Source organism: Mus musculus, chromosome 13, assembly GCF_000001635.26.
Source record: "Mus musculus strain C57BL/6J chromosome 13, GRCm38.p6 C57BL/6J".
Taxonomy (NCBI): Eukaryota; Metazoa; Chordata; class Mammalia; order Rodentia; family Muridae; genus Mus; species Mus musculus.
The window spans coordinates 77,289,458-77,306,239 of NC_000079.6; the positions used below are offsets into that span (position 1 = coordinate 77,289,458).

General features: G+C 39.2%; 1 protein-coding gene across 3 annotated transcripts in view; it reads left to right on the top strand.

Annotated features, from left to right (window-relative positions):
- The window catches only part of 2210408I21Rik (RIKEN cDNA 2210408I21 gene), a 478,255-nt gene that overhangs the window by 153,927 nt on the left and 307,546 nt on the right, over positions 1-16,782 (top strand). For all 3 annotated transcript variants that reach the window (XM_006517397.4, XM_017315609.1, NM_001145676.1), the window contains 2 exons: positions 9,010-9,149; positions 13,839-14,003. In XM_006517397.4, the coding sequence (XP_006517460.1) occupies positions 9,010-9,149; positions 13,839-14,003 (305 nt within the window). The remainder of the gene's footprint in view (positions 1-9,009; positions 9,150-13,838; positions 14,004-16,782) is intronic.

A 16,782-nucleotide genomic window follows, 5' to 3' on the forward strand; every position in this document is an offset into this window, starting at 1 on the left:
CTGTAGCCCAAACTTTTCAAACCCAAACAAATTTTTCGAACTCAAACTTTATTTTTTCATATGTATGACTTCCAGTCTTCCAGTGAGTACCATACACATGTACATATACATTTACCATACCATATATGGACCATACCACCTACTACACACACAAAGATACGCAAACATGGATACGCATACTTAGCATGATCTACAAAAGTCATGTACATGTGGGTTTTCTATTTCTCATCCCCAAATTCTTTGAGAACCATCACAATGTGAAGTGTGCTCTTCAAAATTGCCTTTTCCACCTGCCCTTGCCACCTCTTCATCTTTATTTAATGAAGGAATGCCCATTTGCTCTCATATCCTCTGCTCAGCTGACTTTTGTAGGGAAGCCTTTCAACTCCAAAGATTAGTTTGGTTCTATTACTTTATCTTAGTTTGCCTTTCCTCTGTTCAACTTCTATAACTATAATTTTAGCTTTATTTATATAATCATTTAAAATATAATGAATCTTTTTCAAATCCCATAATTGGTATTCTTCTGTCTCCCTAGTCTAGAAGTCAGCCAGTGTATAGTAGTTGAATGAATGAATGAGCAATTTGGTGCAAAGTACAATATGAACTTTCTGAGATTTTTTTTTTTGTCTTAAGGCATTTATTGTAGAAAGGCAGAGAGAGACAAGAATACAGAAGCAGAGGGTGGCCATGGCCATGTGGAGAGAGGGGGAAAGGGAAGGGGAAAGAGGAGGCACAAAGGAACAAGAATATAAGAGGTAAGAGAGCAAGAGCTTAAATGAATTTGCTGAGATTTGATATGCATAGTAGATTTCAGATATGGATAGTGTGATTTTGATTAGCTGGTTTCTTCTAATATCCTCAGAATAGAACTTCTAAAGAGGAGGACAAAATCTGTCTCCTAGGAAAAGGATGGGGGAAATTATGTATGTATGTATGTTTTAATATAAAATATTTTAATAGTCTCCTTGCTGTTGATGGCAAGCTTTTACACAGCATTGAGGAACAGCACTGAGAGACTGTATACTCTGACATGCCAAGTGCAAGTACGGAGCCATCTAGGGGAAGAACACTGAGAGCTTTTATGTAGCTGTTCTGGAGGATCGGTAGACAATAGCTGGAGCTTTGAAAAAATTTTCAATGCCGAAGGCAGTATGTGTAATAATTATTGAAAGAACTAAAAATGTTGACTAGGAATTTCAGATAAACGAATGGATGGATGGGTGGATGGATGGATGAGTGGATGGATGGATGGATGATGGTTACATAGGTGGATAGACAGGAGGATAGATGGGTGGATAGATGGTTGGATTGGTAGATAGATAGATAGATAGATAGATAGATAGATAGATAGATAGATAGATAGATAGATAGATAGATAGATAAGATAGATGGGTGGAGTGGGCATGGATGAGTGGATGGATATCTTAAGGTTTATGTTTCCTCTTCTATTATTACTTTAAAAATATTATGTGACTAATACAGAAATTCAGACTGCACTGTGACCATACAGACAACTACAGGTTTTCTTAGTAGACAATGTGTCTTCTGTACTTGTTTTATTTTTTGATCTTGGAAAATAAGTTAACCTGCATGAGCTTCTGTTTCATTTAGTGTTTGATGAATAAGTTGAGACAAATATTTTATGATCTTATTTAGCTACTTAAAATTCCACAGAAGAGTATTGTTTATTTTCTCTATCAAAAAAATATCTTATTCTCTTACCTTCCAGGATATTCATAAGGGGGAAGGGAGTATGATAATTCAGTGAGCTAACTTGCCTCCAAGCCACTCACCACATTAAATATTCACTAGGCAGCCATTCATAGGAACTGGACAGTAAAGATCTATCTATTTCAGAAGGTAGAAGAGTTTAGCAATTATCTAAACTTGTTAAGAGTATCTACTACAAAGCTGATAACATGGAAAGAAAATCGAACTGGTTTCCCATTGTATGTCCACACTTATCAGAAGTGTGACGTCAAAAACAAAACAAAACAAAACAAAACAAAACAAAACAAAACAAAACAAACACCACTCTGGAACTCTCAGTAAGAGGGTCTTATCTGATGTCAGGGACTGATAGTAGCCATTGTTTCCAGAAAGATAACATGGCTGCTGAAAGGGGATAGCCAATGACTCCTGTTCTCTACTGTCTTACAAACTCACCCCTAAACTCATGACTGAAATGTTACATTATTTACAAAATTAAAATTAATTATCCTTAAAAACACTTGTTTACTTTTTCTTTTCTTTACCTCTTGGTTCATGCTATATGGACAAAAGGGGACAGATACATGCACCCTGAATTTCCCTAACATTTAAACAATATTGTCCATAATCCTAGGGAATTAAAACCCCTAGAGAAGAGAGCTAGAGAATATAGTTGGTAGAGTTTTTCCTAGCATGATCAAACCCCAAGTATAATTCCCTACACAGGTATGGGGATGCACACACATAACAGTTTTTTTAAAGAATATAAGTCTTTGTTAGTGGGCAAAGCTAGCTTGACTACCAAGTCAAGTCTACATATCTCTATGCAGATGAGTGTCACCCAAATTAAAAATTATTTTCTTGGAGAAAGATGGCATGGTGACTTTAAAAGTTTCCTTTGCTTTTTGTTCTTTGAAAGACTCTCAAAGATAAGTTAAAGAAAATGAAGAGTCATAATTCTGGAACTTCCATGATCCTGCTTTCCACTCCCCACTAGGACTATGGCCTTCAGCTTGTCTTGAGTTATGTTTTTTACTTTGTTCTCTGAATAATGTACCTTATGCTTTCTGGTATAAATTTCTCCCAGTGATACATGCCAGAAAACATCTGGCTGAAATCATTTCCTGTATCTTAAGTAACATGTCTCCAATTTGGGACATAACCCTAAGACCTGACTCAGTCTGGGGTTCAAAACTTGATATCTTTAATCAGATGGTTTGAATGGAGCCAAACATCTTCTATGCCAGAAAATGCAACTTATCTACAACATATCCATCAAGCTTAATAAGGGACAACATGAAGTAAAGGAATGAGCATTGGTTTGAAATCAGGAATGAACATTGGTTGAACCTGGATTTAAAGCAGCCAAATCTATTAACTAAAAGTCTTTGGAGTATGTGCTCAATATTCTTAAAACAAGGATTAAGATATACATTATCTTCATTTTTTATCCCAACTTGAAAATTCTTTTTTTTTCCCCCAAGACAGGGTTTTTCTGTATAGCCCTGGCTGTCCTGAAACTCACTTTGTAGACCAGGCTGGCCTCAAACTCAGAAATCTGCCTGCCTCTGCCTCCCAAGTGCTGGGATTAAAGGTGTATGCCACCACTACCCAGCTCCAACTTGAATATTGTTGACAAAGAGACCCTAGTAAAACTATACAAGTGGAAGTCATTTATTTTCTAAGTGGAGGAACACTGGGAAAGAAGATAGTGAAGCAAAGGGACTTGGGCCATCTTTCAAGACAATTATTGAAAGACTTGCTGAACTTAAGCATTGCAGATCTTTGGGTTTTGGTTTTTGTTTGGTTTTTATATATCATACATTTTACTTTTAATTAATTTCTTAAATTTAAAAATTAAAACATAATTACATAATTTTTCTTTCATCCTTTCCTCTTTCCAGTATTTCCCATTTATGCTTCCCACCCATTTTCTGTAGAAATCACTGACTCTTTTTTAATTGTTATTGTCTTTTGTGTGTGTGTGTGTGTGTGTATGTGTGTGTGTAAGTGAGTGTGAGTGTATATCTAAACATATAAATACAACCTGCTCAGTCCCTTTAGTTTTACTTATATGTTTTGGGACTGACCACTTATTATTGGATAAAACCAGGGAGCTCTTCCCTGGGAAAGATCATTTCCTTAGCCCATATCATTCTTTTAATTACCAGTAGTTTTTTGTCTTTGGGTGGCATCTGTAAGACTTGGAGTAGAAAAATAATGCAAAATACATTTTTTTGCTTCAGTTCTAGTTATTAAACCAAAAGAATAAGGGTTCTGGAATATATACCTAAACAACTCCTAGCATCAGTCCTTAGTTGAGAGCTTTTGGGAGAAAAGATTTCTTGTATCCTAAAATGACCATGAACTTGCTATACAGCAAAAGGCAAGCATGAATTTCTGGTTCTCGCAAGTGCCAAGATTACAGTGTCATCCCCACACTTGGGTGTGCATGCTGAGATTACAAGTGTCATCCCATCACCTAATTCATATGGTGCTGGGAATTAAATTTGGAGTTATGGATGCTAGACAACTGGATTATCTTCCCTAGCTCTTCTCTAGAAATGTTAATTCTCAGGCATTATAGTCTATCTTGCCCCAAAGTTAGAGAATTCAAAGCATTCCTTCCCCTCTGATCCACCTAGCACAAACCAAGAGAAAAGAAATTGCAGAGTCACTGACTTGCTAAGTGATCTGTTTCTGTATCATTGAGATCTCTTCCCCATGATTCTTCACAATGATGGCTGGTTACAACTTCTAAAAACAGAAGAAAAGAAAGAAAGGGAGGGAAGATGGAAGGAAGGAAGGAAGGAAGGAAGGAAGGAAGGGAGGGAGGGAGGGAGGGAGGGAGGGAGGGAGGGAGGGAGGGAGGGAGGGAGGGAGGGAGGGAGGGAGGATGGGAAAAATGAGCAAGGCCTGGTGGCACTCTGCTTTCAGCCTACATTGACTCTGACCAGGGTCTAGGACAGAGCAAGTTCTGGGCCAGCCAAGGCTATCTGTGTCTCAATCTCTCTTCTCCCCTCCACAACCCCAACAAAAGTTTAAATACTGACTAGCACTTAGAAAACAGGATTAGTCCCTGCTGCGGGTGTTTTTCTATCTCTGTTTTCCAATTTGCAAGTGATAATCATCATTCCTGTCACTACCTCTTTTACATTCCTGTCTCTACATCATCCTTGTACTACCTCTGCCGTCTTCCTGTCACCACTGTTCATCAGGCCTACTGACCTAGGCTGCTTTCCAAGAGGACTCACTAAGACCTTCATCCTCAAAGGCTGACCTGACAGGGGCCATAGGGAATGAAGAAAAGACAGACACACAGACTCGTACAGAACAGCTGGGATCGGATGGGCTATAACTCCTGATTAACTGGTAGACTCAGAGTGTTTATTTTGTACATCTGTAGTAAAGTGATGGGTTTACTGCATATAGCTAAACAAGGAGTTGGTTTAGGGAATCTGGACCAATCAGTCTCAGGCTGCGGTCATCTTGGAGGAGGAAGCTATGGTTGATAATCTCTTCAAATACTGTCAGTCTTTGCACTCAGACTGAGTAAGGCTTTGGCAGTTACTATTGGTCTGGGCTGTTGGGATCATTGTACTCATATCAGCAACATACATTCACGTGAAAATTCATCTACTTCTCACACATTTACTCAAAGCTTCCTCTGATCCTACACCATGTCACCAAAAAGTTGGGCTGTTTCTCCCACAAAACCTATGGGATTGAGGCCATGGGAATATAAAAAAGATACTTTCCCAGTAGATCACCGAAACCTTCTGAAAAACAGAGTCACTTTTCCAACCCTGGTGCCTAGGGCTCTGTAGTTTGTTGGGATCAGCACGATAAAGGATTAGTGCCCTAACAGTGCTAGATATGAAACATACACAAGCTGTATGTTTCATAGTTCATCCTACCATCTACTAGTAGCTTCTCCAAGACACATATTTGGTATGATATATTAACTTACGATCATAAAACCTGAGCAGTAAACCAGCTCACATCATATCTTCAGTATGATGCAGAAGTTTCTCATGGCCTGGGCTTTACAGTAAAGTGGAAAACTAGGGAAAGTGTGCATTAGGAGTGGGTGAATCAAACTAATTCAGAAAATCCAGGAGTACATAGAACATGTAAGGAATTATAAATGAGCTACTTTATAGTCATTTAGCTAAAGTAGAGCTAAAGTTTTTCATGATTATGCCATAGGATTTTGTAATTTCTATAAACTAGTAAAGATTGAACCTTATTATTTTAGGATTTGAGGAATTTGGGGGCCAATTCATGGCCCAGAAATGCTCATTTACCGGAATACAATGTTAGTACAACCCAACCATGTATTTATTCTGTTTTCCAGGACAAAATTGTATGAGTTTTGATGGATTTGTAAATTTTTGTTCTTTTCTGTATGTCATAGTAGAATTTGACACATACACATTGATACACACACACACACACACACACACACACACACACACACACACACACACACACATTTTCCCTTTCTGTCGTTTTTTCAGACTGATCTCACTTTCTCAGCTCTCCCAGCTCAGAGAAAGAGTGAACATATGCTTCTCCATATGCCCTACGCAGACTCTTCAGTGCATTTATTACTCAGAGCTTGGGGACTGAGGAATGTCTGTACTATTTTATTTTTTCATAGTGATTCATTATACTGTACATTTCAAAATCTGTGGTAAGTTGAAAGATCCAAGAATTGAGGTGTATCTCAGTGAATCGTTTCCCATCTGTTAAATGAGGGATTTTATTATTAACTAGGAATTCTGATAAAGGAAAATGAAATTACATTCAATTATTTTGTTTTATGACCAAGGGACTGAGTTTAAAACACATTATCTTTCTAGCTATAGTTTTTTTTTTTTTGTTTTTGTTTTTTTGGTTTTTTGAGACAGGGTTTCTCTGTAGAGCCATGGCTGTCTTGGAAATCACTTTGTAGACCAGGCTGGCCTCGAACTCAGAAATCCACCTGCCTTTGCCTCCCAAGTGCTGGGATTAAAGTTGTGTGCCACCACTGCCCTCCCTTGATGGCATATGCCTTTAATCCCAGCACTCGGGAGGCAGAGGAAGAGGCAGGCAGATTTCTGAGTTCGAGGCCAGCCCGGTCTACAAAATGATTTCCAGGACAGCCAGAGCTACACAGAGAAACCATGTCTCAAAAACAAAAACAAAAAACAACAACAAAATGCACATTATCTTTAATCAGTTTCATACACTGCTACCACATCAGGAAACTCGTCTGTTTTGAACTCATCAACAGATACAAAATCCCACCTTAAAATCTCCACTGTCCCCCATGATCTTGCTCATGTTATTTTCCAACTGTCTGTCAGAGAACCTCACTGTATTCTAGCAAAATATGCCTTCAGCTGTGTCATTAACTCAAACATAATACAGACATAGGAAAGGGTAGTAAATCAGGGATACCTGCAACCACCTGCCACCAGATGCCTTTTGTCTTGTGGGCCCCTGAAGGGCTTCTTAGAACCTAGCATCCAAGGTTCAGGAAAGAACTAATGATGGCCTTTTGTGTCTTTTGGAACCACATTAGAAACTATTCTAAGAACTGGCACAGTAACTGAGAATTCCTAAGATGCTCACAGCCATGACTTTTACTCCTCTAATCTGAGAGTACAGTTGATTGTCTCTTCTGCTCCACCAGCCACCTATGGTAGAAATTTTCCTACCTCACATTGCCCAAATGCCCAAGGAGTTGCCCTTGCCTCCATTTATCAAAGCCTCACAAGGAAAGCCTGAATTGGATCAAAGTTTAAGTACAGACTGGAGGATTTTGTGCATCATGAAGTTGTGAAATATTTCCAATGCCATGCCAAGGAGATGCTGGAAATTTTCTATATTTACATCTTTGGTCCTTCTTTCGTTTTCCTCTCTCTCTTGTGTTGTGTTCAAGACACTCCTGTCTAAATGGAGAGATAAACTTTCACTTGATGAAATAAGGTCTGAACTGTGTACGCTTGTCATAATTTCTTTAATACAGAGGCCACTCTGAAGAGAAACCTTCAGTGAAGAGTACTCAGAGAAAGTAGAATTTTTGTTAAATTTGTTAGAGGGTGATGTCTTAGTTAGGGATACTGTTATCAAATACCACAACAAAAACCAAGTTGGGAATGAAAGGGTTTATTTGGCTTATGATTCTGCATCATAGCTCATCATCCAAAAAAGTCATAACAGGAACTCAAACAGGGCAGGAACTTGGAGGAAGGAGCTGATAGAGAAACCATCTCTTGTTATAACCTTTAGGTGATCCAAATTGGGGTTTTATAAAGGGAAAAGTTGAACAATGTTATTGATAATTCCCACTTTCTAATGAGGTACTGATACCCTTGTCAATGAAAGCAGTTCTCTGGGGAAGTTGATTTTCTGCTCAAAACTGATAACAGATTAGGAAACAGAGCCTGTTTATCTTGGAATTATTTCTCTTTGATGACATTACTTAAGTAGGTCACTGGGTGAGTGATAACATTAATTCTGATAATTGCATGTTGATTTAAGGATTTTCTAATTAAGTAATTAGATTGTGGCTGGCCCTTCACTGAAGGTTTGAATTCCTTTAGTTTTACGCAAATTCAATATAAAGCAAAGTTCCAAGTATTCAAAAGCTCACTAGAGCATCTTTTCCCATGCAAGACAAGAAGCTAATAATCTATAGCAGGCAGTCACTTCGTATCTAGGGAGCAAACAAATGAAGACACTCAAAATAAATGCATATGTAGTCACTACACACACACACACACACACACACACACACACACACACACACACACATACACACAATACATACCCACATACACACACACACAGACAGACACACACACACACATGCGCACACATACACACAATACATACTCACATACATAAATACCCACGTACACACACACATGCACACATACACATAATACATACTCACATACATAAATACCCACATACACACACACACATGCACACATACACACAATACATACTCACATACATAAATACCCACATACACACACAGAGAAAGAGAGAGAGAGATCTTTTAAATACAGGTATAATTATTTTGTATCAGTTTTAAATTTGGCAGGCTATCAATAATTAATTTGCTAGTTGAGATTAAATATAATTACTTCCCTGAGCAGCCCTAAAGTAAACAAGCATGAAAGCATTTTCTGAGTAATCAGAAGAAATTGACATTAAAGGAGTTAACATTACATCTGGAATTGAAGGCTATTAATTTCATAGATGAACTTCAATTCTCTGTCTTATCTTGCATTCTGAAAGGCCTCCATCAGTGGGTGGACTGACAGCCCAGGGTCAGTTGAAACTGCTCTTATCGCAGCCTTGCTGTAAGTGGAACCTTCTTCTGGACACCCTGCTTCACAGTGGCGGCCTCATACCGAGAATCCTGTTGAAAAGTTCAAGTGAGTATGTACACTTTCAAAAATGTCCAAGACGCACAACAAGGCAAGCAAACAAAACCCAGCACATCAACTGCAAACAAACATACGTTGCCAAAGTTAAATGGAACTTTTAGTCTACTCAAATGTCACCGGAAGGGTGGAAGCCAAATACATATGCTGGCCACTATGGGCAGTCACAGCAGAGGAAATGTGCTGCAGCTTGATTGGTCTTTTTATTTTAGGAATTCTAAGTAAAAGAACATTTTCGTATGATGCTGTTCAGTCAGAAGTGCCAGTGTATCGAAGCTATCTACATTCAGTCTTTGAAATGCCTAAGAGAATCGGAAGAAAGCAGTTATATTTCCAAAGTGCAAAGCTGAATTACATAATAAATTAGTAAAAATTGCATTAGACCAGCACTCGAAATTTTAGTCTACCTTGAAGAGTGCTTTAAAACAGCACAACAGCAGCTGTGGCTTTCCATCATTTCCACTGTGGACAGAGACTTCTACTTCAAGAAAATTATGACTGATAATTGAGGATTAAGAAACCATGTGTCTCTTAACTAAAATGTCATTCCTGCCAATACTACTTTAGAAAAGAGCAAGGAGTGCTGCTTGAATAAAGTACCATGTGACATCCCTCACCTACAGAGTTCCTATCATCCCACTTGTATGGATTCCTCTAGTATACCACACAAGAGACTAGTCAAGTTTCCTCAATTAAACTCATTCTGGTCTTGCTCCTTACCATATGCATGACCATATCCATGACCTTCAGCCATTCAAACTAGCCTAGTTGTGGGACTTTTGATTTATCCCCACCTGAGTATTCCCTCACACATACCGGAACCCCGACTAACTGTTTCTAGTCACTAAGGCTGGAATATGTGAGCTCCCTCTACACATAGGCGTTCTTATCTAGAACCCCCAAGCAACTCGGCTTTCATCAGTCTGCAAGAGCTTGTTGCTGTTTCAGATGCATCAGCATTCTTCATCCTGGCTTCTTGTTTCTCTAAACCTCAGTGTTCTCCATTTTGGCTTCTTTATTTGTGCTTACCATTGCTTATATGTGAAGAACAAATATATCCCTACATACCTACATCCCATAATGTGACCCACAGCATATCCTTTTTCAAATTGCTCCAATCATCCAATCATTTGTAGTAAGTTTTGGGTTTTCTCCTTGCCACCAGAATCTCACTCTGACCTTTCCTCAGTACCCCAGTCCTTCTCTTGTGTTAAAAAATTCAGATAAGATACACTGAATATAATTTACATAAGTAGGGTTCCTTATAGAGCAAAGTGGGGCTCTTAAGAAGTGACAGTAGACAATGGTAAAAAGTACTTTTGTGCTAGTCTCCATTTTGTATAGACTGTATATGATTTCTAAAACTTCTACAACAGCTTCCCGCAGGATTTTTATTCCTGTCCAAATGATAAAATTCATTAAAATGTCTTATAAACTGTGGTCCAGCTAGTCCAACAATGGCAGCTGATGAATGGAAGGTCCAATATTCCAATAGTTATCAATCTACAAGGCTGGATATGCCAGATTTTCAAAAGAGTAGATCCTAAGCCAGTGAAGGAATGGACTTGCTAGCAAGCTAGAGAACAAACAGGCAAGGACAGACACAGCTTCCTTCTTCTATGTCCTTCAAATAGACTGCCAGCAGAAGGTGTGGTCCATATTAAAGATTTCACCTCAAAGATCTGGATTAGACAAGGATCTTCCTACTTCAGATGATTTAATTAAGAAAGAAATTCCTCACAGGCACTAGAATTTTGGTAAATTTCAGATAGAGTCAAGTTGACATCACACATGGCAAGCACCCAACAGCAGCTTCTACGAGAAGTTTCCCCCACCCACCTCTTGGCTACCATATTGTTCATTTTCCAAAAGCCACCTAGGGAAGGTGACTCTCAGGAAAACACTGCTTCATCCCCGACTATGATACCCAGTAAAACTCTCAATTACCATAGATGGTGAAACCAACATATTCCGTGATAAAACCAAATTTATACAACATCTTTCCACAAATCCAGCACTACAAAGGAAAATAGAACACTAACACAAGGAGAGAAAATTAGACCCTAGAAAAAGCAAGAAAGTAATCTTCTTTTAACAAACCCAAAAGAAGATAGCTACACAAACATAAACATAACATAAAAAAAAGTAACAGGAAGCAACAACCACTATTCCTTAATATCTCTTAACATCAATGCACTCAATTCCTCAATAAAAAGACATAAAGTAATGGACTGAATATGTAAACAGGACCCAGCATTTTGTTGCATACAGGAAATGCACCTCAGTGAGAAAGACAGACAATACCTCCAGCTTGTTTCTTCAGCCCATTTGTAATTCAGTCACAAAAGACCACATATGATATGTACTCACTGATAAGTGGATATTAAACAAAGAGCATGGAATACCCATGATACAACTGATAGACCATATGAAACTCAAGAGGAAGACCAAAGAGCAGATGACTCAGTCCTATTCAGAAGGGGGAACAAAATAGTCAAGGGACGTAGGGAATGAGAGGGACTTAGGAAGGAGAGAAGAGGAGGGAGAAAAAGAGGGGAAGAATTAGGTATGAGAGGAGATGGAGGAGATGTCAGGAAATTGAAATCAGGTGTGTACCAATGGGGGATGGGGAACTGTGTGTAGCATCCAGAAAGTCCCAGATGCCAGGAAAGCAAGGACCTCCCAGGACCCCACTTGAATGACATTTGCTGAAATGCCCCACAAAGGGCAGGGAGAACCTCTGGAGACCATATCCAGAGGTTATACATGGCCCCAGTGAGGGATGGGTCCACCACCCATCTCCAAAATTTTAACCCAGAATTGTTCTTGTGTAAAGGAAATACAGGGACAAGGGGTAGAGCAGAGAATGAATGAAAGGCCATCCAGAGACTGCCACCATGTGTGTTACATCACACATTCAGACACCACACCCTGGCCCTATGGTAAATGCCAAGAAGTGCTTGCTGACAGTAGCCTGAAACACCTGTCTCCTGATCCAGATCAGTCCTCTGCTGTAGATGTGTCAGGGACCTCATATCAGCTAGTGTATGGTGCCTTGTTGATAGCTGAGTGTCAGAGAGATATCAGGGAGACTGCTGGTCTTCCCATGGGGACATCATGTTCCTCAGCTTCTTCCAGCTTTTCCCCAATTCAACCACATGAGTCCTCGGCTTCTCTCAATTCTGCATCTGACTCTTTCAGCTGCTCGTTGGAGAGAGGCCCAGTCTTCAACAGGTACATTTTAGGTGCCCGTAGTTGACGTGAGATCATTATTTAATGACATTATATTGCCATTTCACCGTCCTTGCGAGGGCAATATTCTATATAGATGAAAGGAAAGGCGATGGAAAACATTTAAATGACCCAGCAAACGAATCATGGTTTGAATAAGATGCTTGAGAATTGGAAAATAATTTCAGAAAAAATAAATGGTTTTCTTTTTTTCTTTTTTCTTTTTTTTACTGTTGCTCATTAATTTTTAGTAACATTCTTCCTCAAATAGTCACCCAGAGCATCTTCTAGACTGCTCTACCAGCTTATCGAATGCAGTCAAAACTCTGCAGCAGAGCTCTTTAGGAAGGTTCCTGTTGGTCATGTGCCTATCTATGAACTGATCGTGGGGCATGAGTGTGGTACCAGGCCTTAGCTGAATGTCCATCCCAGGTAACAGAGTCAGTGTCATTCAAACAAACAAACAAACAAACAAACAAACAAACAAACAAATAAGCAAACAGTTCATATTGCCAGGGGAAGAGTAAGAAGGTGGACAACAATGACTAGTTCAATAAAAACTAATTTGGTTAGAATTAATATTAGGAATAAAAACTAGCAAGGCTCTCTGCATAAAATCTCTGATTTTGTTTTTTTTTAATTTCCAGATAAGAGTGGCCTCTTAAAAGCAAGCCCAATAAATAAAATTATAAAAGAATTTTAAAGAAATGTCCTTATTCCCAGTGACCCTAGATAATATTAATAGAAGTCATTAAAATAATTTAAGATGTGATTTGATACAATCTTTAACTCAATACTTATTTTGTTTATTATGATATAGTGCTTTATTATTCAAGCAAAATTGGAATTATTTCTCAATTCGATGTGCCATGTAAGTTTAGTAATGCCTGATACTCTCATTACTGATCTTTAATAGAAGCCATAGTGGAGCCAGAGGGAAGCAGGCAATAAAATAGCTTTGTAGTTGTATAATTACTCATGAGGATTAGTAAAGGAACTGATTGAAAATTTGCTTCATTCTGAAATGATGGTGTCAATATACTTAGGAAATATTCACACTTTGTTTTTCAGAATTGATTCCATGATTCAAAGAACATGTGAATTTTCTTACGCTTCACTTTTAGTTTTCTGAGCTATATGGGTTTTAAAAATATTTCTTGAATATAAATAATTGTTAAATGAAAAATTAAAAAAATTTTCCTTCAAGTTAAAAAGGATTCTGACATTGAGGAAAACTGTCCTCAACTCTCGCAGTAATGACATTATGGTTCTTCTCACAGACAATTTTATAATAGCCACCCACAAATGCATCTGAAATGGTCATGTTGAATGATTTTATCTCTCAGAGTGTGGTGCTTCTCAACTGCACTAAGAAGCAAGTGTATGTCATAGGGAAGTAGTGAGAGTAAGGTCTCATCCCCTAATCCCCACACTTTCTCTCTTTTCAAGAACAAGCTGCTGGCATGGAGAGTAAGCAGAGTGCAGGTGGTAGCCTGGTGGGCGCCATCTTTGAAGTTCTGTACCATTGTCATTTGTCCTCACAGACATTTGGAAATGTTTTTATGAGTCACATGGAAGAAGAACAACTATGGGACTTTTTATTCAACATTCCAGGTACTAGAAACTTACCATTTATGAAATAAATGCTTTATTGATATTTAAGTGCTCTTTAAATGTGCTTTCAAAGGTTGATGCATATGAGCTTTTCTGACTCTTGTTTGTAAAAGTTTATCATGCATCTTATAGAGCTTCTGTTTGGAATTATTAACCATTTATCTCCTGTTAAATGTGATATACTTGGGAGAAGGCAGAAAATACTGAAGGGAAGAATTTTAGAATGAAGGTTCTCTTTTTTAATTCTTCAATTGGGAAACTTCATCCATCCAGATTGCCTGTAGGCAAGTCTGTATGGCTTTTTCTGTTTCAATTAAAACTAGATTTTCTCATACGATATATTCTAATCATAGTGTCTCCTCCTCCATCTCTTCCCAGAGCCTCCCCATCTCTTCACCCTTACAAACCCTTTTTTAAAACAAACAGGTAAAACAAACAAACAAACAACCCAGAACAGAACAAAACAATGAAAAAGAAAACATGAACAATGAAAAATCATGAGAACCACGTGTACGCAACACATCACACGTGCACACACACACAGAAATAAAGAGAGAGAGAGAGACAGATAGAGAGAGAGAGAGAGAGAGAGAGAGAGAGAGAGAGAGAGAGAGGGAGAGAGAGAGAGAGAGAGAGAGAGAGACACAGACAGACAGAGAGACAGACAGGGGGGAATCCATAATATAAAAAATCAGAAGCCATTATATATAAGCAAATATTTTTAAGGTTAAAAAATGTCCAGATAAACCATGACAAGACAAATATTTCCCAAAATACAATTGAGTTTGTTTGAGTTGGCCATCCACTTCTGGGTATGGGGCCTTCAGTCAATGAATGTGGTTTGAACACCCAAGACACTCCACTGAAGAAAACTGTTTTCCTTAGCAAGCAGTTGTCAATTGAATATAGCTTCTGGTTTAGGTATAGGAGACCATGTCTTCCCTATCCCTTAGCATTGTGACCTGACCTGGCTTAGAATTGTGCAGACCCTGTGCTTGTTACCACTGTCTCTGTGAATTCATCAGTCCTGTTGTGGCAGGAAAACGTCTTTTCATTGGTGTCTTCCATCCCTCCTGGCTCATAGAATCTTTTTGCCATGGCCATAGGGGAGGAGTTCAGTGAAGATATCCCATTTAGGACTAACTGTTCCTATGTCTGTCACTAATGGCACACTTTCTGGTTATGGGTCTCTGTATTTGTTCCCTTTTACATACTTCTACTACAGTATGAAGCTTCTGTGAAGACAGCTGAGCAACACACTAGTGAGTATAGCAGAATATAGTTAGGAGTCATTTATTGCTCTATTTCTTTAACAGAACTATTGTTCTGTTCTAAGCCAATGGCCTGTCTTGTCCCAACTTAATGGCCACCTAAGCATTGTCAGGTATGAATTCCATCTCCTGGAGTAAGCCTTAAAGTATAGCTAATTTCCATGATTGATGATTGGTGTAGAAGGGCCCAGCCCTCAGTGGGCAGGACCATGCCAAGTGCTCCTGGTTAGGGTTAGGGTTAGGGTTAGGGTTAGGGTTAGGGTTAGGGTTAGGGTTAGGGTTAGGGTTAGGGTGTTAGGGTTTAGGGTTTTAGGGTTTTTTAGGTTTTTTTAGGGTTTTTTAAGGGTTTTTAGGGTTTTTTTAGAGTTTTTTTTTTTTAGGGTTTTAGGGGTTAGGAGTTAGGGTTAAAGAAAGCAAGCTGAGTAAGACACAAAGAAACCAGCAACATTATTCCTTCATAGTCTCCATATCAGTTCTTGCTTCCAGGCTTCTGCCATGCTTGATTACCTGTGTTGACGTTCCAAGGACAAAATATTACCTGAAGTAATAAAATACATCTTTTCCTCACCAAGTTGCTAATTTTTCACATTTTTAATAGGATATTTTATTGTTTTACTTTTCAGATGTTATCTCCTTTCCCAGTTACCCTCCAAAAATCCCCTATTCACTCCCTCCTCCCCCTACTTCTATGAGGGTGCTCCCGGACCCACCCACCCACTCCCACATCCATGCCCTGGCATTCCTCTACAATGGAACATCAAGCCTTCATAGGACCATAGGCTTATGTTCCCACTGATGCCTGATAAGGCCATTCTCTGCTACATAGGCAGCTGGAGCCATGAGTGGATTCATGTGTACTCTTTTTTTGGTTGTTTAATCCCTGGAAACTCTGGGGTGTCTGGTTTGATATTGATGTTCTTCCTATGGGGTTGCAAACCACTTCAGCTCTTTCATTCCTTTCTCTAACTCCTCCAATGGGGATCCTGTGCTCAGTCCAATAGTTGGCTGCAAGCATGCACCTCTGTATTTGTCAGGATCTTGTGGAGCATCTCAGGAGACACCTATAACAGGCTCCTGTCAGCCAGTACTTCTTAGCATCTGCAATAGTCTCTGGGTTTGGTGTCTGTATATGGGATTGATCCCCAGGTGGGGTAGTCTCTGAGACCAGCATCATTGAGGTGACATCTTCTGGGAAGTGTTTTCTGAAAGCACAAAGAGGCTGTGTTCCAGAGATAGCCAAGGTTGTACTCCTGCTGCAGTGGGACTTGGTAATGTGTAAGGGTCACCCAGGTGGTACTGGTTTTGAAGGCATGAAGGGGTCACACAAAGCAGCTGAGGCTCGGCACTGTGAGAGGCCATGGAAGGCCATTGGTGAAGGTGCAGCCTCAGTTGCAATTGAAGGCCCAGGACTGAAGGGGTCATGCAGTGTTTTGGAGATGCCAGTACCATGAGATGACCACCAAGAGCAGCAGCAGCAGTGGGGTACAGGCATCTGGAGCCTAGAGGAT